General features: G+C 41.1%; 1 protein-coding gene across 1 annotated transcript in view; it reads right to left on the reverse strand.

The window, feature by feature from the left end:
* Positions 1-25,850, reverse strand: part of nsg2 (neuronal vesicle trafficking associated 2) — a 42,012-nt gene extending 16,162 nt beyond the window's left edge. Inside the window, exons 1-3 of the mRNA XM_077197425.1 lie at positions 25,637-25,850; positions 25,014-25,172; positions 21,928-22,047 (exon numbers count right to left, since the gene is read on the reverse strand). Coding sequence (XP_077053540.1) covers positions 21,928-22,047; positions 25,014-25,142 — 249 coding nt within the window. The 5' untranslated portion in view covers positions 25,143-25,172; positions 25,637-25,850. The remainder of the gene's footprint in view (positions 1-21,927; positions 22,048-25,013; positions 25,173-25,636) is intronic.
* Between the last annotated feature and the right edge of the window lie 650 nt (positions 25,851-26,500).

The following is a 26,500-nucleotide window of genomic DNA, read 5'->3' on the forward strand; positions in this document are numbered from 1 at the left end:
CATCTTACATCAGGGGTCATCAACATTATTCAGGACAAAGAACGTTTAGGTGATAGAGACATAAAGCAGGAACCCCTGATTCAAAACGTGTCAAACAGAGACACATTAAGCATATAGCCTTTGATATTAATAGAAACGATACTCGGTTACCAACGTAACCTCGGTTCTCTCTAGAGAGGGAACGAGTATTGCGTAAGTTTAGCTTACGCTACGGGAAAGATTCATCTTCTCGAGATACTGAAGCCAAAAAATTATCCTTAATTTTGTATTCCTCGTCAACGCAGTGCAGCAGCTAGCAGACCTAGAGCAGGCCATCTCGCTTGCTCATTGGCTGCCCTGCCAGTGAGCCCGGCGTGACGTCACGCCCAATGAAGGGCGCCCGCGCCTTCATAGCGTCACAGCCCGCCAGAATGGGCGTGGCTTAGCGTATAACACTAGGGGCTGTAGGCTGAATTCCCTGGTTTTCGTCGACTGAAGCGAAGTCGCTCGTGGCGCGAGCACGGCCGGTTACGCAATACTCGTTCCCTCTCTAGAGAGAACCGAGGTTACGTTGGTAACCGAGTATCGTTCTCTTACGAGAGGTTCTCTCGTATTGCGTAAGTTTAGCTTACGCTACGGGAACACTTTGTCAACGCCGTGCGCGCCAAGCATCCACATGAGACCCCGAGCTTTCAGGGGAACCCCATAAGTGGAAAAAATAAGGTGGCCAGCCACGCGGGCCATCACTTGTACATAAGCACACATAGGGAATACAGAGCAGTGCGCCGTCTGTATAGGCACATGGCACATACCCTACTTAGTGCAGCTCAACCAGGAGAGCTGAGTCATGTGAGAGTGATCTGAGCAGGAGATCTGGGCAGAATACACCTCTCCTTCAGACTGACAACAGTTTAGCCTGCAAGGCAGGAACTTCTAGGTTATAAAACCTGACAAAGGTAGACGGGGAGCTCCAGCCCGCCGCTACACATATGTCATGGTTAGAAATTCCACTGGACCATGCCCACGAAGAGGCCACGCCTCTCGTGGAATGAGCCCTGATGCCCAGAGGGCATTGCAGACCTTTTGACGCGTAAGCGGGCGCTATAGCGTCTACTATCCATCTGGACAGGCTCTGTTTCGAGGAGGCGAGACCCTTGGTGCGCCCACCAACGAAACAAAAAGCTGTTCCGAACGCCTGAAGGAGGCGGAGCGCGTAATGTAAAACCTCAGAGCTCTGACAGGGCAGAGGAGATTCACATCACCTTCGCTGTCAGATGCTGGGAGAGCTGACAACGAAATAATTTGCGCTCTGAATGGAGTGCCCATCACTTTAGGGACATAGCCATGTCCAGGTCTGAGGATGACTTTAGAGTCATTCGGTCCGAACTCAAGACACGACGCGCTGACAGACAGCACATGCAGGTCCCCTACACGTTTTACTGACGACAGTGCAGTCAGAAACACGGTTTTCAGTGATAGATATTTCAACCCCACGGTGTCTAGTGGTTCAAATGGAAAAGCTTTCAGGGCCTCGAGGACCAATGAAAGATCCCACATGGGAACCGACGGGGGGCGCGGCGGATTCATCCTTCTAGCTCCTCTAAGGAAGCGGATGGCCAACTCGTGTCTTACCAATGACTGGCCGTGCGTCGATTCTGCGACGCTGCCACGGCCGCCACGTATACATTGAGCGTGGATGGGGAACTTCCCTTATCCAACAGCTCTTGTAGGAAGGTGAGCAGATGCGCCACCCCGCATGTCCGCGGTTCCAGATCTCTGTCGGTGCACCATCCAGAGAACACCGACCATTTAGACGCGTAGAGCCTTCTCGTGGAAGGGGCTCTAGACTGCGTGATCGTGTTCATCACTCCTTCTGGCAGGGCAACGAGTACCCGTTGATCAACCATAAATGCAGAGACCAGCGCTCTGGATTGGGATGCCAGATCGTGCCGCGAGCCTGAGAGAGGAGATCTGCCCTCACCGGATTCGGCCACGGAGCTGTATGTGACAGCCCTGCTAGTTCCGGGAACCAAATCTGATTCTCCCAACGCGGGGCTATGAGGAGCACCGAGTGGCGCGTTTCCCTGATTCTCTTGATCACCTGTGGCAACAGATAGACCGGAGGGAAAGCATATAGCGGGAGGCTGGGCCAAACCTGGGCCAGCGCATCCTCATCCTTCGAACAGACCGTCGGGCATTGAGCGTTGTCTTTTGACACAAATAGGTCGACTTCCGCTCTGCCGAATAGGCGCCACAGTTTCTGGACCGTTTGGGGTGCAGGGATCATTCCCCTGGGGGAACGTTGTCCCTGGACAGTTTGTCTGGGCCGTCGTTCAAATGGCCAGGCACATAAGCCGCCCTCAGCGAGCGCAGGTGCATCGGAGACCAAATAAGGAGGCGTTCCGTCAGATTGCAGAGATTTCTGGATCTGACACCGCCCTGACGGTTTACATAGGATACCACAGACATGTTGTCCGAGCGGACAAGAACATGCTGGTCCTGTATGAACGGGAGGAAGCACTTCAGCGCGTTCTCGACCGCTATCATTTCCAGACAGTTTATGTGAAAACCCTTCTCCTGGTCTGACCACTGGCCAAAGGCCGGTCTGCCCTCGAACAGTGCGCCCCAACCCGAGTTGGACGCGTCTGACGAGATGACTTTACGATAAGAGATGGTTCCCATCATTACTCCCTGCTGGTACCAGTCGGCCACTAACCAGGGCTGCAGAGCTGCTATGCAGGCCTGAGTCACTCTGATTTTCTGGCCGCCAGACACCCGGCGGGACACGCGAGCATTCAACCAGCGTTGGAGCGGGCGCATGCGCAGTAGGCCCAGCTGGAGCACCGCTGCAGCTGATGCCATACAGCCCAACATCCTTTGAAATGTTTTCAAAGGGAGAAAGCTGCCCTTCTGGAAAGATGCGGCTAGGTGGCGAACACGGCGCGCGCGCTGTGTCGATAAACGAGCCGTCATGGTCACCGAGTCCAGTGCTATTCCTAAAAGGAAATTGACTGGCTGGGCAGTAATGAGCTCTTGGTCCAGTTGATCGTGAGACCCAAGCTTTCCAGATGACTGAGAAGCACTGTTCTGTGAGATAGCAGTTCTGTCTCTGACTGTGCCAATATCAGCCAATCGTCCAGATAGTTCATTATTCGCAGCCCCTGACTTCTCAGGGGGGCGAGCGCCGCGTCCATGCACTTCGTGAATGTACAGGGTGCCAGGGACAGGCCGAACGGCAGGACGGTGTAATGATATACCTGACCGTCGAAGGCGAATCTCAAAAATTGCCTGTGACGGGGTACTATCTGAATCTGAAAATAGGCATCCTTCAGATCTAGAGAAATAAACCAGTCCCTCGGGCGAACGTGCGTGAGGATATTCCTGGTCGTAAGCATTTTGAACGGTCTTTTCGCAAGCACTTAGTTCAAATATCTCAGATCTAGGATAGGTCTGAAGGCTCCGTCCTTCTTGGGTAAGAGAAAATATCGGCTGTAAAAGCCTGACTCGCTCAGAGAAGGCGGTACCTTTTCTATAGCCCCTTTGCACAGCAGCTTTGCTATTTCTGCGTGAAGTAGGTGTGCTACTTACGCATTCACAATCGTCGCGGTCCGGGCTTGAAAGCGCGGGGGACGGCGAATGAATTGAAGTGTATAGCCCTGCTTTATTGTGCTCAACACCCATTCTGAAATCCCTGGGATAGTTTCCCACGCAGCTATGTGAGCCGCTAGGGGGGAAATCGCCATTTGCGGGCTTGTGAAACTGAACCGGAGCCGAAAACGCGGTGCGCGCGCTCTCGGTTCTGGGCAATGGCTGCTCGCTGAAAAGCCGAAACCGGCTGATTTATGTGAGATGTCCCAATCATAAGGGATGGGAAACAGTCTTTTGTCATTTTTTGACGCGCGAGCAGCGCTCTGGGCGGGAAAGCTTCCTGTAAGCGTGAGCGCGTGTGCGCGGGCACGAGACTTACAAGTGTATTTGATGCCCCGATCATACTGGATGGGGAGCGTTTTATTAATGCCCTGCGTTTTGTGATAACACTTAAACGCGCAGGCGCAGCCCGGGGGGAGGTTAGTGTTAGCAAGCGTGAACGCACTCAGGCGGGCACGAGACTTACATTCATAACCTGCTTTCTTTTGTGAAACTGACCCGGAGCCGAAAGCGCGGCGCGCGCGCTCTCGGTTCTGGGCAATGGCTGCTCGCTGAAAGCCGAGACCGTCTGATTTATATGAGATGTCCCAATCATAAGGGATGGGGAACATTCTTTTTTCTTTTTTTTTTCACTTTTTGACGCGCGAGCAGCGCTCCGGGCTGAAAAGCTTCCTGTAAGCGTGAGCGCGTGCACGAGACTTACAAGTGTATTTGACGCCCCGATCATAATGGATGGGGAGCGTTTTATTAATGCCCTGCGTTTTGTGATAACACTTAAAACGCGCGGGCGGAGCCCGGGGGGAGGTTTGTGTTAGCAAGCGTGAACGCACTCTGGCGGGCACGAGACTTACATCCATAACCTGCTTTCTTTTGTGAAACTGACCCGGAGCCGAAAGCGCGGCGCGCGCGCTCTCGGTCCTGGGCAATGGCTGCTCGCTGAAAGCCGAGACCGGCTGATTTATGTGAGATGTCCCAATCATAAGGGATGGGGAACATTCTTTTTTCACTCTTTGACGCGCGAGCAGCGCTCCGGGTGGAAAAGCTTCCTGTAAGCGTGAGCGCGGGCACTAGACTTACAAGTGTATTTGACGCCCCGATCATAATGGATGGGGAACGTTTTAATAATGCCTTGCGTTTTGTGATAACGCTTAAACGCGCGGGCGGAGCCCGGGGGGAGGTTTGTGTTAGCAAGCGTGAACGCACTCTGGCGGGCACTAGACTTACATTCATAACCTGCTTTCTTGATCGTGTAACAGAGCGGGCAGATAGTGGGCACAGACTTGTGGACACATTTCTTACATTCAACACTCGAGCGGCTTTTCTGCGCTTCATGAGAGTGTGCTCTGCGAGGTTCGGAGTGCTTATGTGTAGTGGTGAACACTGGGGCGTGGGCACTTTCATTACACTTACAACACCGACGGCATGAGCCGGACCAGACATTTTACTCATTTTGAGATTTTTCTGGGTCGCCGTGAAAACGGCGTTTGTGTGCAGGCGAGAGGGTCAGCAGACCGGCTCGTTGGCTGCTAATTGAACCACTGCAGTAGCCTGTTTGAAGGGGACTGACAGGGAATAAACTTAAACACGCACGTCTTTTCGGAGGCGATGTGTCTGTTAGTAAGCGTGAGCGCTCGTGAGCGGGCACGTAACTTACATTCTTAATCTGACATTATACTCATTTGAGATTTCTCTGGGTCGCCGCGAGAACGGCGGATGTGTGTAGGCGAGCGGGTTGCATTACCGGCTCGTTGGCTGCCAAATACACCACTGCAGTAGCCTTATCTAAGGGGACTGACATGGCGAGACATTTCGACGGCCGCGCGCAAGCCCGTCCGGGTCATGCAGAGAGCTCGAGAGGGCTCTGCATGACGCGCGAACGGGGACGCGAGGGCGGGGTAGCTCTCTTGTAACGTAAAGAGAGCTAGCCGCGTGCTCGGGACCAGAACTGGAACAGTGTTTGTACGAGGGCGCGCGCACGAGTAGTGGGCACGGGACCTACATGTAACACAGATGATGCCCGTCCGGGTCATGCAGAGAGCTCGAGAGGGCTCTGCATGACGCGTGAACGGGGACACGAGGGCGGGGTAGCTCTCTTGTAACGTAAAGAGAGCTAGCCGCGTGCTCGTACGTGTCCCTCGGCCTCATTCTCAGATGCGACGGCAGTGAGGCTCGTGAGCGGCAGCTGCGCGTCGGTGAGGAGAGGCGGGGGGTGTTGAAGGCTTCGAGTCGAGCCCGCAGGGTCGACAGCGGAAGCGCTTCACAGCCGGAAGTGCGAGGCGTCTTAAAAAAGACACTCGCTGCTCTTTTAGAATAGGTTTTAGAATAGGTTTTAGCAAGGTAAAGGATACGTCGCCGGATAGCGTAGCTCGCACGGATGGCTGAAGGTGGCGAAGACGGCCGGCTTCCTCAGCGCTCTCCTAAGCTGGCTGTCCGCTGTTCTCGACGGCGGCGGTGGCTTCTCTCAGATCCAGCGATGCGAAGAGCTCGCTGAAGAGACGAAAATCAGGGAATTCAGCCTACAGCCCCTAGTGTTATACGCTAAGCCACGCCCATTCTGGCGGGCTGTGACGCTATGAAGGCGCGGGCGCCCTTCATTGGGCGTGACGTCACGCCGGGCTCACTGGTAGGCTGCAGCAGTTGCCCGCAGGGCAGCCAATGAGCAAGCGAGATGGCCTGCTCTAGGTCTGCTAGCTGCTGCACTGCGTTGACAAGGATTACAAAATTAAGGATAATTTTTTGGCTTCAGTATCTCGAGAAGATGAATCTTTTCCGTAGCGTAAGCTAAACTTACGCAATACGAGAGAACCTCTCGTAAGAGAACTAACCATATTATGATAGTTATATTGTTAAGACAGTAGATTAGAACTATGCACGTTATTGTTGTTGCACATGCATCACTGTCTGTGTATTACTTAAAATTGAGATTTATGCATGTTTTAATCACAATTACTTTAATGGATTTCTCGTACAATTTAATTTTGCAATTTATCTGAACTTTAACTTCAAGTTTACTAATAATTCACTTAACTTTAGCTATACGATTACTAATATTTCACATTTTCTTTTTACTCTTTGATAGACAAATTAAGAATCAAATAAAAACAAATGTGATGTGTATTTTGATACGAATATTTAATTTTAATATTTACAAAATACGCATTGGAACATTTGCCAAAAATGTTTCGCCAATATGATATTATTACAGTATCAAGGGTGCACTTGCTTTTGTTAAAGGGCATTTACGATTTGACTTTGTAATGTTATGGAAGCCCAAAAAAGTGCATCCATCCATCATAAAAATACTCCACACAGCTCATCTGTCCGTTCACCAGCCATTCACTCCCATTATTAAGCTTGAATTAGCCAGGATATTTTTTAATATAACTCTGATTGTATTTGTCTCAAAGAAGAATGTTATATACACCTAGGATGGCTTCAGAGTAAATCATGAGCTAATTAAAATTTTTGGGTGAACTATCCCTTTTAAAGGTACAATATGCAAGGATTTTTCGCCACCAGGGGTCGCTAACCTCTTTCAATAAAAAAAGGCGTATACTGATGACTCATATTCCACATTAAGCTGAATTATGGATCTTGTCAAGCTGATGGATCTTTTATGGATGAGTGAATACATTAATGTTTTTACCATGACTGTGGTGTGAATCAGGGCGCGATTGCTAGACGTATACCAGCGCCACACGAGTCATTTGCGAGTCCCGCGGATATAAAAGAATAAGGACATTTCATTCTGCCGAACTACACGCAAGAGTAGTTTATTAGACGAATCAAACTTGAGGTAACGCAGCACTGTTTCACTTGCTCTAACAGTTACACTATCACACTAAACAGCATTTGAGTGTGTTGAATGTTGTTAGTTAGGTTGTGTGTTAGCTGTATGAGACTAAGTACGTTAAGCTAGATCAACATTAGAATAACATACAGATCATATTCTAACATTTCATCATGTTGAACTAAATAACACTGATAACATTTGTTTTATGTACATTTGCTCACCCGTCTAAAAGTACATGCAACACTCGCGTCTCTGTCAAGTCGAAGTTAGTCGCGGACGTGGAGCTCTCGGCATCTCGAAAGATGTTGATCTTCGTTTTAGTCCTCTTTTTGACTCAAAGTCTGCTTGCCATGGTCCATAATGTTTAAACAAAACAACAACAGCGTGAGCGCCTTGCTAGGCATAACGGGCCAGTTGTCAACGTCTGTCGCCTTGGTTACTATGGCAGTACGAGGTCAAACCTGGCGGAAACCGAGGGTAACGCGGATATGATGTCATTGACTGGCGACTCCTCACCCCCGCTCACACGTCCCGTTTCCTTGGTTAAAATCGCAATTTTCTCACGATTTATAAATTGTTTGAAACATTTGGGATATTGTAAGTAATCAACTAAACAAAATATATAACATTGGCCTAGTGGTTTTTTGATATTTTACTGCAAAATCCTACATATTGTACCTTTAAGCGTTTTTTCCTTGAAAAAATATATTGCCTTGAAAAAATATGAATGTAACTACACCCTTGCCTCATTAAGTATATGCGGTTCTATGAATAAGCAAATGAGCCCCGCCTCCACTCACTCACAGCAGTACAGTGATCCACTCGTTGACGATCACACGATGATCTGATTGGTTACAAGGTTTGTGACGTCAGAAACACCAGCCTTTTCAAACTGTGTTTTTGAGACTGTCTTTGGTTCACTGCAGTTTTAAGGAGAAAATACTCAGCAATGGTGTTTACTTATGAATTTACACATGGTTTGTCTTAAAGGGACTATGTGTAGTTTTTTAGGTATTTTATTATCTAAAATCAATATTTTTATTCATAAATATGTCCTCAATGGTGTACAACTACCTCTGCCAATTATCTGACTTATCCTCGTAAACGAAGAATTTATTATCTTTATATGCATGTGACGGGTAGGTCCACGGAGGCTTCCATGTCGTTCCGCCATCTTGAAAAACTATACAGTAATAGCATAGAGGGTCAAAAAATACTAGGCCAACCCGTTTCCAAAACGCATTTTCGTTCAGAGCCAGCGTCACGTAACTGAAAGCAGCAGAAACGGAGGAGCAGAGCAGTGAGAGGCGCTTGTCACTGCCCCGGCAAGTTTAAAGGAGTAGTTCACTTTTTAAAAAACCTTTGCTGATAATTTACTCACCCCCATGTCATCCAAGATGTCCATGTCTTTCTTTCATCAGTCGAAAATACTAAGGTTTTTGATGAAAACATTCTAGGATTTTTCTCCATATAATGGACTTCATTGGGTACCAAACGGTCCAAGGTCCAAATGACAGTTTCAGTGCAGCTTCAAATGGCTTTAAACGACACCAGACGATGCATAAGAGTCTTATCTTGCGAAACGGTTGTCCATTTCAAAAATAAATAAAAAACTTTAAGTTTTATAAGCACAAATGCTCACCTTGCTCTGTTCTGTGATGCACGTTCGTGACTCTCCTGTTTGAATTCGTTCATCAAAATGAACAAATCTTTTTTCGAGTCATTTCGTTCATTGAATGAACGAAATGACTCGAAAAAAGACTCGTTCAAAATTAACAAATCTTTTTTTTCGAGTCATTTCGTTCATTCAAAACATATAAAACATATAAAAACTAATACATTTTTGTATTACAAAATGGAAATGATTTACAGGCCAGAGTTTCTTTTTATAACATGTTTGCAGCGTTGAGCGATTTAGCCAATCACAGACATATGTGTTGATTCCTTGAAAAAGGCCAATCAGAAGCATTTAAGATTGACTCCACTCACCGCTCAAAACGGACTTTTTGTTTAGAGCTGAATTTTATATGCTGGCAAATCCTCTAATTATAACAAAGTGTATATATTATGAAAGATTTATTGTGCAGTCAGCTTCATTGATAATAACAGAGATGTGTGAGATCACGATGAACTGACATCAGCTTTTTAGGAATTAAGGGAGCGCACTTTGTGTGCATTCAGTCATATTATGCCAAACCACGCACGCAGTATCCTGCTTGCTTTTATGTTATAACAGTGGTTTGTGTGTGCAAACTCTCTGTGCAGTGTTCATTTTGTCTGTGGTGATTGGATGTAAATATATTGTTGTTGATGAGCTAACGCTAGCTTAGGGGTGTGCAATATCACGATTTATGATCGTAGATGATTAAAATATCTCCACGACCTGCTTTTGAAGAAATGTCGTAACGTTAGTATCGTGCATTACATCAGTTGCATTTCTGGCGCCTCCGTCTCAGCATAGGCTACAACGCGACGTATATTCCCATCAAATGTTAACGCAGAGAAAGGGACACTGCAGTTCACAAAAGTTAATCATTTGCATATGCTTTAAAGCCTTGCCGGTTAAACAAGTCATTCACGCGTTGATGCGCGGCTAAAACGTGTGCTTTTCTGAGCGCAGACACCCGAAGCGCACATATGCACAAAGCCTGTCTAACAACAGCGCCTGGTTACTGAACCAAGTTATCTTTCTAGTCTTATTGCGCTAATACTGTCAAATACACACAAGGTTTACATAAACAAAGTTGGTTATGTATAAAGTGAAACAAACAGAGACAATTAAGAGAAAATCTGCTTGTCAAATGTCAGGCTGGAAGTAGCTACTACGCATCAGGTATCGCGTAAGGATCACACCCTAACGATGATATTTTTTGAAAGTAGCGTTTCTTTTCATGGTAATCTAGGTGCGAAATGTTGCCTTTCGTAGCCATTTACTGTTTCCATATGAAGCTCTAAATCGTAGCAAGCTAGATAGCTAATGCGTGTCAGGTACTCAAGATGGCGGCAGTCAACTGGAAAAAGAGCGGATGACGTAAGAAGTCACGTGACTGACATTCATGAATTGAATAAAGTTGAGAAGGCGCTAAAAACAAGGTTTGTAAGTTTACTTTTTGTAACCTAGAAATTCGATAAGAATATATTTTTAATAGAGCATATGATTGTTCTTGCATTGTTTGTTATAGCTTTTTGGTACAAAACAGCTACCGTAGATACAACACGCATTTGAAAAAGCGAGGCACTGGAGAGCACAATTCGTTTGAATGCAAAATAAAATTTTACCGCTAAATGGGAGAAATTCCTACACAATGTCCCTTTAAAGCATATTAAAAACACCACATATACATATAAACAACATTAAAAGCTTGATTTTCACCACATGGGGACTTTAACAAAAAATTATTTGATCAAACATTAATTGCCAGACTTCTGGTTGAAGATGCTTGCTTTAGATCTTTGTTAATCCAGGGTTTGTTGTTTGGAAAAATCTAACATTTTTTTGTTTGAACCACCGCCTTCACACAGAAATTATAACAGGTATAACACGCCATTCAATAATTCATGATTACTGCAACAATTATAATCATTAAAAAATAGATCCCAGCCAATACTCTCAAAATAGTCTCTTATAGGTATTTAACTGAGTCTTTGGTCCATGCCTGAACCTAGTGGTTTATAGCATCCGTCTATATTTTGGAAGATGGATGACGTTATAATCCGAACATCCTAATGGAGAATGTAACCTTGGTACACAGGCATCAGGATTCTGGGATCCTGTAGATTTGGTTCAATACGACTCACTAGTTCCTGGCCTTGTCCTGCTGCCTCTGCAACTGCAACAATCGCCTACAAACACAGCCAGACCACTTTCCACTCCATATGTGTGAGCAGCCCATCTGTCACAATTTCCTCAGGGGTTCTGAGATTCGCAGTTTCATCTACTCTTGCCGCATAACAGCGGTTCCCACAAAGCAGTGATGCCAGTCAATAAATAAATCAATGCATCCCTGAGCTAGAGATGTCTGAGGACTCATTTTCCCCAGAGTAACTCTGTTATGAGATGTGAACCAAGGCTAACCACAGAGAGCATTAAAAAAAGATATCCAGCTTTTTGTTTCATTAGATAAATAATACCTTAGACATCTGCTTTCAAAATTACCTCAGCTCCAGCCTAGTACAGAGGGAAACAGCAGAGATACAAAACAACAAAAAAAACAACAACAAAAAAACGGTTGTTGGATTAGTCATCTTAAGCTTCATCTGTTCCTAAGCGTTTGCTACAGACACACAGCGGTGAAACAGGGTGAGGAGAGGCTTGGGAAAATCGCAGTGACGCATCAGATGTCAAGGGAACAGAAAAGACTGGGGTGTTTATTCAATATCTACGAAGAGTCAATGCCAGTCTGTTTCCTCAGACGTAAATACGGCCTCGCTCGGTTCACTGCCTGAGGCAGCAGCTTAAGGAATCATAGGCACGCAAAAATGTTGATGCGTGATGCCAATGTTGTCCAGCAGTTAGACAGCATATTTCGTTTTAGAAATTTCAAGGCAGAATTGCATGTCCTTTCCAGAAAAGGGAAGTTTATTTATAGCACACATTTCATTCACTATGGTAATTCAAAGTGCTTTCCACAGAAAGGCATTCAAACAATCACAAAATAAAAGCAAGGAAAATTAAAACAGTTATAAAAGGAATTAAAATAGTAAAGAGTTAAATGTCAGTTACAAATAAACTAAATTTAATTCTGAGAAGCATCAATAAAACTGATCTGTGTAATTAAATATTGATTATATATGATATATATATATATTATTTTTTCTTTTGCTTTATTACAATATCGCGCCAATAGCTTAGCAACATCTTAGTGAACTCTATTAGTATTGAGTTAAGGTTTCGGTTTATGTAGAATGTCTGTAATTCATGAGGTAACATTATACAGACAATTCACACAGCACATGTTTTGGCATGCCATTGCGCTACATTATAACATTATCCTACTTTATAACATTATCCTATGTAAACATACTTTATGGATGGAAATGTGTTTTTGACCATTGCGATGCATCTTGCATGAACACCATGTTTTTAGGACGCCATGGTAAGTTAAAAGAAGTTTTGATGTAGCGCACCTCATCCCTTTTAAAACAGTGGGCCAATCAGAGGCAAGGGGGTGTGTTTACCAATTACTGATTATTTTAATAATTGCAAAACATTCTTGTCATTCATGATCATTTTCGAATAAAGGTAAGCACTATTTGACATTAAATGGAAAGGTCATATTATGTGATTAATTGGTTATCGGCCATATTTCCCCATTTTAGAAAACAGCATCTGCAAAATCCACTATCGGTCATCCTCTGGTGTTTCCTGCAGAAACTGTGTGTTTCAGCATTTTCTTAAGATGCAATAAATCCTACACATATTAAAACATAGGCTTTAGGCCGCTAATCTTTCAATCTGATTATGGCCTAATTATCATGAACTTATCATCTTTTTTTTCAATCAGAGTTATATTAAAAATATCCTGGCTCTATCAAGCTTTATAAGGGGAGTGAATAGTACCTTAGATTTTGAAGCCCCCCAAAAAAACGCATTCATCCATCATAAAAGTAACCCATACGACCCCAGGGGGTTAATAAAGACCTTCTGAAGTGAATCCATGTGTTTTTGTAAGAAAAATATCCATATTTACAACTTCAGAAACTATAATCACTGGCTTTCGGTAACGTCCGTACGTGAGTCTAGTTCCGGCGGAAGAATTACCTCAAAATCTAAGGCACCATTCACTCCCATTATAAAGTTAGGAAGAGCCAGGATATTTTTTAATACAACTCTGATTGTGTTTTTCGCTGATAGAAGAAAGTCATATACGTATACGATGGCTTGAGGATGAGTAAATTATGGGATAATTTTCATTTTTGAGTGAACTAACCCTTTAAGATATTAATTAAGCATGCTTAATGCAATAATTGTTAACACATTTACCAAATATGATATTATAATTGTCTACACTTTCTGATTGGAAATCGTGAGAATAAATGTGATTTTTTTTCTTTTTTGACAGCCCTATTTTTTGGACAGTCTAATTTTATTAACAGCAAGACAAAATAAATGGTACACAAAACTAATGGTTTGGTGCGTATCTTGGTTTTGAAGTCACAGTTCGATAGTAGTTTTGATAGAGCAGAGGGGAAAACAAGACATAAAATTGTTTCTTTTTGTCTTTATTTTTAATACCAATAAAAAAAGAAATTAGTAAAAATATTTTGCCTTAATAATATCACAATTAATATGTTTCCATGTTGTAGAAATGGATCTTCACACATAAAAAAAAATTTTAAAAAAATGGCTTTTTATTTTAGGGGAAATTTAATAATTTAGCAGAAGCTTTTATCCAAATGAGGAGAGCAATTAGAAGCAGTCAAACCAACAATAGATTGTGTTGTGACCAGTCCCGGTTAGTTGGGTGCCCTGTCTAGTGTAGTCTAGACTTTTTATTTCTCTCAAAAGGGAAGCTGTATCTGTCAGTAATCCTGCAGTGTTAATTTGACTTCCTCTTAAATGTATTCTACTAGCGATATGCAAACTGCTTCTCAGATCCACTGCAGAGCTAGAAGGCTTCTGTGGGGGGTAATCAACAATACGGCAGAATAACAAGCCTGCCTCTCCAGGGCCGTGTCTCTCACACCAGTGAGCCTGTGGGCATTCTGGCCATTAGCCCTGCTAACAGACCGAGAGATAGAGAGAGATAGAGAGAGGAGCAATGCAGGAGGGAGAACTGCTCCATGATACTAATTGCTCCCCAAGCACCCCATAGGTGCACAGGTAAGAGACTTCTGCTCAAGAGAGGCAACAGTGTCACAGAATAACCTCAACTCATTTTGCTGTGTAGTCAGATACAGTGAAATGCGTGTTTTGCCACTTTGCAGGGATTTTTTTTTTTTTTTTTTTTTACCAGCATTGGCAAATTTTTCTGACATGTCTGTAAGGTTGTATCATAACGGGGAAAAAACGAAGGCTCTCATAAGAATATGGAAAGAATATGAAACACATGGAACCTTCCAGAAAAGTAGCTTACATGAATAGCGTTTTAATGTTTCTATATTTCATAATAAAATCAAGTTAAAAATACTTTTGCAATAAAAATGCTATTTTTGGACCTTGTTTTTTTTTCCAGCATTCCGATTGTTATTATACTGTTTAATTTATTTTAAATGTTTTACTTTAATACAATGATTTTATTTACATTAGTATAAAGACATTGATTGGATAAAAATGATGTGTAAATACTTTACAACTACTTTTAAATAATATACTAATACTGTTTGTATATGAATGTTTTAAAAAATAACATCTTAAAAGAAAAATGATTTTGTTAAAATGATTTATCTCAAATTTCTTTTGATTTTGAAAGTGAAATATGACATGTCCTTGACGGTTAAGAATCACTGCACTTTTTTTGGGTGTGCGTACATACGCAAAAATATCAATGCTTTCAAAAAGAAAAAAGATCCGCACTTGTCTTCCTTTACAACTTATTAAAGAAATATTTTTTTTTAAATGATTATGCGAGGTTTATAAGTAATAAGGCAAGGCAAGTTTATTTATATAGCACATTTCATATACTATGGCAATTCAAAGTGCTTTACGGAAAGGAATTAAAATAATCACAAAATAAAACAATTATGAAAGAAATTAAAAGAGATATATGATACAGTTATAAAATGAATTAAAAAGAGTAAAAAGATGATACATAGATAAACTCTGATTACCCTGAGATTTCCCCATGGTGATTACACTGTGTCTGTGGATTAGACACAATCCAGATTCATTTCTATTGGGCAGGGAACCTCGCTACCCTTAACCTCACCCCTGACACCAGGCAATTATGGGCCAAAGAAACACATTTTTCCTACAGCACGTATGCACAATACACTGACGACTGTCAAAAATCAGGGGCCGGATACAAGAAAATCTTTATTTAAAGTTGCAGTAAGCAATTTCTGAGAAACGGTGTTGATATTTGAAATCACCAAAAAATGTTGATAGCTCCGCCCCCAGTTTCACGAACCGCTCTCAAAAGAAAATCCACCAGCATGCCAATAAATATGTTTATATGGTCAATGAAATCAGGACAGAAAACCTAGGTGTGTCAAATATTTTTGTGGTGTAGACAAAAGAAAAGCCTTCAAACGTGTGATGTTCCACAATGTTGAGATATTAGGCCGAGCGTGTAAACGTGCTAGCTGTCTACGTCAATAAGTGGGTGACATTTCTATCTACAAAGCTAGACAAAAGAGATGAATGTGATTCTCTAGCAGCGGTGGAAAGTGATATTAATCAGGGTTCAAACAAAGGAAAAGCCATCTGGTGTCATAAATCTTCTCCGTCGCTGTGAACAGAGAACAGGACGTCCCGCAGCAGATCAAATACACTGTCGCGTTTAACGTGACAAATGACTCCAGGCAATCGCCTAAGCTTTTCATTCACCTCTAATGACGTCTCTGACTTCACAGAATACGACAACTGCACAGCTAGAGATACAAAACTGTGATGTAAATACTGACCATTTTATGACAGTGAATTATGGACAAAGTGAAAAAAGGTTTACGTACACTACAAAATGATTTTTCGAAGTTGTAAATAGAGATTATTGGAGTATGTTCAATAAGAAAATACTGTTTCAGCTTTTCTACTTCAAAAACTCACTTTCAATTGAATGTGTCACGATGTTTCTATAATCAATACAGATTTTGATCTACAAGAAGTCTTAAATTGATAGTTCACCTAGTCATCATTTACTCACCCTCATGTTGTTCCAAAATTGCATGGTGTTCTTTCTTCTGCATAACACAAAATAAAATATTTGAAGAATCTTTCAGTGGCTTTCAGCAGCTTGAAACATTTTGATTCCACTGACTGATAAGGACAAAAACAGCGGAGAGATTTTTCAAAATATCTTTATTTGTGTTCCGCAGAAGAAAGAAATGTGAAGGTGTGTAAATGACGACTATATGTAACGTTCTACATATTTTTGGTTGGTGGTAGAGAGAATGTGTTAAAACTGGGGCTGAGTGTTTTCCAGCTTGTCTTTGGAGAATATAATCACCATCACTCAACACGATCAATCGCTCTGACAGTGACTGCCCCCCCTAGATTACCCGGGGTCACCGCTTGACAACATATGCTTTTGCCCAAGCAAACGATTTGTCAAATCCAATGAATGGCCATCATCTGTAGGGGGATGCTAGGAGCAATTCAGCATAGCATGGTCTCCTGACTTCAGGGTGGGAGACAATCGTCTCTGTTTCCTGGCACTCCCACATGATTGGGTACTTTATTTTGTCATCGAGCGAATGCCCAGTGACGATTTACTGCATGACTAGGGAGAATGTATTGGCAGCGTTATACAAAAATGGATTGTGTGCCCTCAAATGCATCTCTGTGCATGGCGGTCTCCTTTCTGTCAATGACAGTTTGAGTTATGTTGCCCCAACAAAGGCATTTCAGCTTGAACGCTTGCAGACTTTCGAATAAAGATTTGTCCTTTAAATGGACAGAATACCTTTGCTCAATGCTCTTCGAGGGAAGCATTGATTTCAATAAATGTTCAAATAAACATCACCTTTTACACATGTGTGGTACATAAATGTGGTAATCAACAGGCCTCACACTAATCAAACGTAATAAAAAATACCATGGTATTACCGTTGACTTCTGGGCATGTCCCATGGTAAATAGCATGGTATTATACGTTTAATTCTTTTATAAAAAATGAAAAATTCATATGAATATGGCAATCAAATGGCCCCATACTAGCGGTGTGACAATATATCATGTCACAATATATAGCAATACAAAAATGCAACAATATGTATTGTGGATAGTAGCAATATATATTGTGTATAGTTCACCCAAAATACAAATTGCTGTGTGAGAAAAAAAATCCGTTTTCAGAGTTTTAGTGTCAGTACTACATTAAACCACTATATATAAAGTTGAATATAATGCAATCTGGGAATATTTGTGGGTCCTGCCATATGTAATTCGTCTAAAATAATTATGTACTTTCAACTTCAGAATCATGAATATTTTTATGCTGGAGTCACCATTGTCCCGTACATTGCATGTATATATTTAAGAAAAATGTGTTATTTATATATAAAATAGCCTATTTATATATGATGTATAATGAAAATATTTCTTAAATATATACATGCATGTGTATGTATTTATATATACAAAATACACAGTTCACACACATTTATTATGTAAACACAAACTTTTATTTTAGATGCAATTTATCACAATTAATCATTTCATAGCTCTAATTTGCACTTAGTGTTTTTTTGTTTTTTTTACATTTCCCCATGGTACATGGTATACTTTAAAGTACCTTGGAAACATGGAATACCATGTAAATAAATACGGTAATCAATTGGCCAAATTGGTCAAACACTAACAAAATTACCACTGACTTTTGGACATATACCACAGTAATAGCATTGGATTATTTGAAGTTTCTTGGAGTACCATGCAAATATCATGAATATGAGTATGCCAATCAACTGGCCTCACACTAACAAAAAGTAACAAAACATGCCATTGTATTACATATTTCGGTTATGTGCCATGGCAGTACAATGGTATCCTTTAAAGTAACTTGGAAATACACTGAATATGGTAGTCAACTGGCCTCACACAAGAACACAGCTGTTGTTAAAACTGCAAAAAAGATGACGTACAGATTTGATTAAAATGTGTAGTCTACAGCACACAGTGGAAACTGCACAATCTCAAATACGCCCACTCTATTTCTGGTCTCATAACTTAACTGTGCATTAAAGGTGCTTTTCTTTCCTCTCTCTGTCTGACTAGCTACCTCTGGTGTAGCAGTCCTATTTTACCCTCTTTTTTATTTCTTGTTCTCATTTTCTCTCCAGAGATGTTAAAATGGCAGACTAAACAAGAGCCGAAGGGCCAAGGCAGAGCAGTGTGGGTGTGAGTGGTCCTTCAAGCGAGCACGTCTCCTTCATTCTTATTCTGCTTATTCTCTCCCAGAGATGCCGAGGCTGACGGGGCAGCATTTCAGCTCAATGTCCTCTGTCTCTCTCTCTCTCTCTCATCCCGTCCCTCATGTCTACTGTCGGCTTGACATCCATTCAGCTATGGGATGTGTGTCTGAACTGAGGATTGTGCAGCTACGCCTAAGGATTAGCTGGGTATCTATCTTGCACTGCGCATTAGAATTTGTGCGTCTTTGTGTGTCCAGACGCTCTCCATTAGGAAGCGTTATTATTTTTCTGGCAGATTATTAATTGGTTTGCAGCACTGCCTGGAGGATCTGCAGGGGTTTATTCCTGGATTGACAAGTTATCTCGTGTAATGTTTTTTAAAACGATTCATTTTCACACGGACCCGCAAAAACGATAAAAAGCGGTGTATTCTGCTGCCAGGCCAGTAGTTGGCAATGTGACTTTATAAAGAAAAACTATGCGTCTATAGACAACATGTAATATGCATGCGCATGACTACACCGTTTTCACAAATTCGCGTTTTTGTACTTTACAAGGAGACGATAACGGTATCGTTTTCAAAAACTTGCACACTGAAACCCGTTTTCAAAAGATTGCGTTTTCAGGCCCCCAGAACGCCGTCGAACGGCCAAAACGCATAAAAAGTTTTCAATTTTTAATTGAAAACAGTGTCATGTAAACGGCCCCTCAAAATATGTGTGTGTGCTATTGTCTGTTACATCAGTCCTTTAAAATCGTATTGAGCTCAATTCATCAGGAAACATAATTCTGAAGGAAGAATAGCATAACTTTTAACCTGATCTGAATGCAAAAACATTCGGTCTCTGCAACAACAATTCTGATTTTACAATCAATGCTACACAGAAAGGGAAAAATTATATTTAGCAGACATATTTTTACTGGTTCATTTTATAACTTATGCAAAAGTCTCTGCCCTGATAACTACAGTGGCTGCCAAGACATTGCAATTACAATTCAATTTAATTGTATTTTCAGCAGTTTTATCGTCAGACATTAAAATCAAAAAGTGTTAAATGAAATGCATAGGATTAGAGATTTCACTTAGCAAACACTAGTAACAATTAACACAACCTATTTACCAAGATTTAATCAAATCCTAATGGATAAAATAAAGGCCGTCTTGCACTATTTCCCACTGAATACTCTTTTTCTCAATGTAACACTGATATAATGTAAAACTAACAGTGCATCAAATCCAACATAAGTAATGTTATTTTAACAACAATAAAATACATAGTCAAAGCCAAGATCACGCTTTTCCCCACACTTTATCTGCCAAACCTCCCACCCAAATGCACCAAGAACAAACAGAAATCACAAGACCAACTCCCTGCTTAATTAAGTTGTCTTAATAGTACATTTATTTTAAAATGATATGTTAATATGTTCCACTTGGCTGCATACGACAACTAGAGACCACAATTCTCTTTTGTTTTGAACATTTAATGAGGGGGAACATTCCTTCTTTATTTGCTAGTGGAGCGACAGCAGGGAATATGATAAAAATCCAACTGGGAGTCTACGCAGCAGAGATCCCCCTGCAGTTAGCTTGCTGTACTCGCAATGACTCGTTCGAGACAACAACCTCCAGAAGAGTTTCCTACAACAAGCCCATACAAGAAAGCTCCGGGATGTTTCATTCAGCATCTCAAAAAATAACGAGCGCCGTTGAAGGAGAATCTCAGACAAGAACATCTTGATTGTGTCTATGGAAACATTCTGTATATGTCAAAGTGAATGTTTTCCTACTGCATTGTGATTCCAGGACTGCTGACAGTTTCATTCAGTGTTATTTAACAAAGGAAGTAAATCTTTATTCCAACGTTTGCTGTCGTCTTCGTCTGCCTCTCCAACGACCTTCACTGCTACAGTAAAACGTGTCTCCAGTTCTGCATTAAGTTCACACTGCCGACAACTCTCTTTCACCCAACAGCCTCTCAATCTGCTTCCGGGAATCATTCCAAACAGTTGAAGCAAAGAGTGTTGGAACAAAGACTGCATTTTTACAGCATTAAAGGGATAGTTTAATGTCATTAATTACTCACCATCATATTGTTCCTAACCCGTAAGACTTTAGTTCATCTTTGGAAAACAAATGATTTTTAATGAAACCCAAGCGATTTCTTTCCCTCCATTGACAGTCTACGCAACAACCACTTTGACGCTTCAAAAAGAGATTAAGAGATCCTAAACCGAATCCATATGAATTGAGTGGTTTCGTCCAAATTTTCTGGAGAGACATGTTCACTTTATGTTGAACTGATTTAATTAAGGCTTTTATTCACATATAAACATTGATCATCGAACATAAACAGAAGATCAACCGAACCTGCTTGACGGTTCAGAACAAACCTCTTGCTGAAGCTCAAACTGCTGCGTAACACGAGAATAAACCGCATTAGTCCTCGCACGTGAATTAAAGCCTATATGTGTGAATTAAAGCCTAAATTCAATCTGTTCAGCATATAAAGAGATTGCAGAAAATTTGGACTAAACCGCTCAATTCATATGGATTAGTTTTACGATCTTATGAAATTTTTGAAGCATCAAAGTGGTAGTTGCGTAGACTGTCAGGTACAAAAATCGCTCAGATTTTATTATACATATCTGTATTTGTGTTCTGAAGATGAAAGCAAGTCTTACGGGTTTGGAACGACATGAGGGTGAGTAATTAATGACAGAATTTTCATTTTTGGGTGAACTATAGTGAACTATTATTCACAGCAGCGCCATCTTTGATTTTTAATGGGAATGAAAGCGAGGCTAGACATGCATCTCTTCAATGGGCTGTACTGTTATTTAATGTGTTTTTGGATTGTTCTACTCAAGAAACACTGGAAAAATATCTGTCCAAGAAATTTCAGTTGACAAAAAACTCCCAACAATATAATTTTATTATATTGACGATAAAATTTTCCAAGCTGTGGAAAATTGTAAGTAATCTAAGAGCTTTATACAGCTTTTTACAGCGGATGGCCGAATGCCATTGGAAACACGGCAAGTCTTTTCCTCACAGCCTCACTTTCATACCCTGTCATGGCGCTGCATTGAATAACGGTCAATCCCTTAAATGACACTTGAAAGAATCGATCTTTAAAATATTAACCATGTTCTACTGCGGGAACATTCTGAACAGGCTAACCCTGGATACAGCCCTACTGGAAAAAAATACTTAGACCAGCATGAATTCCCATGCTGGTTTTGTACTGGATTCAAAGGTTTATCAGCATGGTCTTAACTGGTGAATCTGGTTTTCAAATGAATCCAAGTGTACAGCACCCAGAACACTTGCTGGTCAGCCATGATGCTTTCTTTTTTTCAGCAAATGAGTGAAAAAAAAGCCACCTACCCCAATTTTAAACTGACAGAGAAGAGCATATAACTGTACACTCCTTGGTCAATGTTTTTTTTTTTTTGTCTATGCATTAATAACACATGAAGTTCAGCTGTACCTTCAGCCTTTCAGAAACTCCATCAGTCACACTGATAGTGAACTCCTCCACCTTCGGCACCTTCAGCTTGGCCTTGTTCTTCTGTTCCGTCTGATACTCAGTTCGTGTCTTCACCACCACCTGCGAAGAGAGGGTTTAACCATCAAAACCACTTAATGCAAACAGTAAATTCCCTTAAGATCAAAGTTTGATAACTGTACCACGAAGCCAGTACCTTCCAATCAATAATGCCCATAATCATGTTAGGCCTTCCTCATGATAAAACTCCATGAAACTGGTTCTTAAATCGCTCCTAATCACTGATCCTACAGACACTCTGAGATAACAATGACTTCCAATAACGCAGTCGCAATTGGCCTTTCCAAAATCAAAGCCTATTCCCACAACAGCACTCAATCGTGAGTCAAATCAGACTGGGTAGATCACAATTTATCCCAGATGATGGAGAAAAAAACCCTGCTTAAAATCCATTCAAACTAAAAACTAATTTAAATCTGATTTCAAACCACACTTGGGTTGGATTTCAAGTGTTCAAATTTCAAGCGGATTAGACTTTTTAATTGCAGTTCAGTGAATTCCTCATTCTGTCATACAATTTAAATTCCAACTAATGAATGGAGGCAACCCTGTCTGGTGTGAGATGACAGATGGAGGAATAACACGTCTCCGCGCTTGACCTCCGTTCCTGCCACCTTACTTTCTAGAAACCCTGAAGTTGATGAAGTCTAATGTCCACTGGACGAAGCTCAAACACTTGTCATGAACTCTGCAATTACTGCTTATCTGTCTCCTTCCCAAACCCTCTGACATTTCATTTTCCATTTCTCTCTCCTTCTCCTATTCTATGTGAGGCATTCTGTTATCGCTAGGATTGTTATTCGGTTTTTGCACTCCCCCAGAATGCAACCTCTGCCTCCAGGCAAGGTTGCGCATTGTCTTTTTAGCTGCTGATTCAAGCCATCGATAGTGTCAACACGAGGGAATACTGCGGATCCGAATGGATTGATCCTCTCCAATATGAGTTCTGTACTGGTATGCTGATATGACAACCGTGAATGAAAAATGCTTTGAATAATGATGAGATGCTGATGACATGCAGCTTGTGATTTATGCATGCAAATATCAGACGATGAATTTGGTGGTCAGATTATAATGGAATGGTTTCGAGATTCTGGATAACAAGAAGACATCCTGACCAAATGTTTCCATATATAAGTCCCCTTGGGAAACAATTTTAAATTTAAGAAAAGAAAGAAAAAAAGCATCTGCAGTGGTCCCACAACTAAATGTGCGGTTTACCTTATACTCGAAACATCCTAACTTAAATATATGATAATTAAATCCATATTTTTTGTTCCTCAGCTATGGTGCCCAATAACTGAGAAAAACTCACTATTGTATTAATTTAATGAATCACACCTCATTACAGTAAATAAATGTAATTCTTCAGTGCGTTCTTAACTTGGCTCATTTAAAATAAATAATGCTAAAACGGCTTTCAAATAATTTGCAGTCATTACTTCCTGGTTGCTATCTGCAGACCTCTAGAGAAAGATAATTATTTCCCGCAGGGCTGATCCTTGTCCTGCTTTAACACTTTAATGTCAGCATGCAAAATTAATGATTTTTACATTGTACAAGTTTATGTGACAGAATTGCATCACATGCATCCATTACAGCAACTTTGTATGCAAGATTCCCTGCTTACAATGCTAATTTGCTTTCAACCTTCTGAACAAATTATTCCATGCTTTTTTCCCATGTTTATCAATCGAGTGATCTTACTATCTCAGATGTATTTTTTTGGTACTTTAAGTACCATATTGGCTCCATATACATTATATACATACAGGAGACTATGGTTATTGGTTAATGATCTTCTTTTGGGTGTTGATAAAACGCTTTGAAAAATTTGTATAAGACAAAATCAGTCATCTTTCCGACTGAGGTTAAGGGCCATTATTCTGTTAAATTACCCTTCTCGTTCCTCTTATTTATTGTAAAATTTCATAATTGCAATCCAAATTTTGTAATTACACATGAACTATATTGAAATATGATCATTGTCCTAAAAGGCCCCTAAGCCCACGTCTTTGGATATAAACATTAAACCAAAATCTTTCCGCAACCTTTAGAAATATGGTGGTCTACAAAAAAAATGATTAAAAACAATATTTGTTTTTTCATATAGTACTTCATTTCAGTGCCTAACATTTACAACTGTAGCTAAAAATGAAGCTTCAAAATAATATAAATAATATATTTACAAGAGAAAAATTCATTTTGCATGACATTTTTGTCCACAATAATGATCTAGTATACATAAATACACAATTTTCTGCCTGTTTACTAATTCATAGTCTCTCTGAGAGCCACTAGCTTCCACAAGGAGAAAAGGAAAGGCTCACCAGGTGGCATAGACATGTTAGTAATCCAACACATCCTCTAAGCCGGCATTAAACAGAGCCTCCATATGACAGCCTAGATAAAAGATAAAATGGCTTTTTTCTCTTTGTCATGCGGGCCAATAAACCACCCAAATGGGTTGGAGTTGGCATGGGGTGCAATCCTTAAAATATAACAGTCTGTGCTTTTGTGACTGCCTTGAGCACAGGTTTTGGGCAGAGTGACAGGACACTTCATTTAGCAGGTGCAAAGAATGATTGTGCCATCCTAAGCAGAATCCCAAATGAGGGCCGAAGCACCACTCACAGAAAGTGTCACATCTCGAGCCCTGATGCACACCGTTTGGCAACCCAACAAGAAAAGCAGATTGTACCGGCATGTTTGGAGAAAACAGTAAAAGCTTTTAGTATTGAGTAAAAAACACACACACATACACACACAATCGGGATTTTAAATTATAAAATTGTGTTGTATACACTCAAAAGATAAAATTAAACAACAGTGTAATAATAAAAAAATCAGCACATTGTGTTAATACATCATTATTTGTTCTTGCCACTAACGCCAGTTTGGAAGTCTAGGCCTACATTACATTTTGCATTAGGTGAAGGATATATTTTTTATGACCTGATGACCTATAATATATAATACCTAAAAAAAATGTAAAAAAATGTCCTTACCTTGTCTGGGGCTTGGTACTGAAGATTAGTAACATCCAAGGGCGTGATGAGGGGGACGTTTTGAAAGCCGTCCTCAACACTAACAGCTTTCGCTCCTTTGTCTTGTAGATTACTCCCCAGTTTAACCATCTTTAAAGGATTATTGCACTTTTCACCAGCCTATAAACGCAGAGGATTTTGAAAACACTTGTGAAATACCAATTTAGAATATCGCAGCCTTGGCTCTAAATCATATATCGACCACCTTTAATAATAAAACAAAAAAATCTATACACCTCTGTCACATCAATAAACAGTGCAGAGCTTCAGCACACGTTATCAAAGCGTTTGGTAAACACCTCACGCGTGTCTGTCTGATGGCTGCCCGCACGCGAATGCTTTAAAACACACAAACCTTGCGCTTGTAAAGAGAAGTAAAGAATTGCGCATTGATCTTAGAGATTAAAAATGGATACACAGCTCAGTTTAACTATTTATCTAAAATCCAGGTGCCGAAACATCAGCCACAGCACAAATAAAGCCTCCGCGCCCCTTTTATGGTTGGTTTACCAGTCACAACAATTTATCTCGCACCCAAACACACACGCGCTCGATGAAAAGATGTTTTATAAACGCGTACTCACCGAAAGCGGTCGACTTTAGCGCTTTTTATGGGCTCAAAGACAGTTCAAATACGGGTCGTTGATGAGGGCAGGTGGAGCGTCGAGATGGAGATGCTGTATGTGTGTATGTGTGTGTGTGTGAGTGTGTGTGTGTGTGTGTGGCGCTGATGCGAGAGATGCAGATACTGACGGCCTCGCGCAGCATCCAAACCCTCGCTTACACTCAAGCCACTAGGGGGGATCTGAGAAACCCTACATTTGTTTTGCCCGACCCGTAGAAACCCTGAAGCTCAATGCCTACACACATTAGCTGACTTGTTTGCCATCTAGTGAAAAACTGAGAGAAGTGCATGAAGCATTTTCATTTAGGGTTCAAGTAGGCTCATTTTGTTTGTCGAGGACACAACAGTCTTTATAAAACTTAGTTAGTTTATCCAAAAATTAAATTCTGTCTATTTCTTACCCTCATGTCGTTCCAAACCCATAAGCTTTCGTTCATTTTCAGAACACAAATGAAGATAGCTTATATGTTTTGATGAAATGCACTTTCTGTCCCTCCATTGACAGTTATGCAACTACCACTTTGATGCTTCAAAAAGAGATTGTAAAACGAATCCATATAAAGTGATCGTGTCTCTTCAGAAAATTTGGAATAAACTGCTCAATTCATATGGATTTGTTTTAGGATATCTTTATAAACTTTTTGATGCATCAAAGTGGTAGTTGTGTAGCTGTCAATGGAGGGACAGAAAGCTCTCACATTTCATTATAAAGATGTTAATTTGTGTTCTGAAGATGAACGAAAGTCTTACGGGTTTGGAACGACATGAGGGTGAGTAATTAATAACAGCATTTTCAGTTTTGGGTGAACTATCCCTTTAAATT

Source organism: Siphateles boraxobius, unplaced genomic scaffold (genome assembly GCF_051911475.1).
Source record: "Siphateles boraxobius isolate OS27281-9 unplaced genomic scaffold, OSU_SipBor_1 11, whole genome shotgun sequence".
NCBI classification, from domain to species: Eukaryota; Metazoa; Chordata; class Actinopteri; order Cypriniformes; family Leuciscidae; genus Siphateles; species Siphateles boraxobius.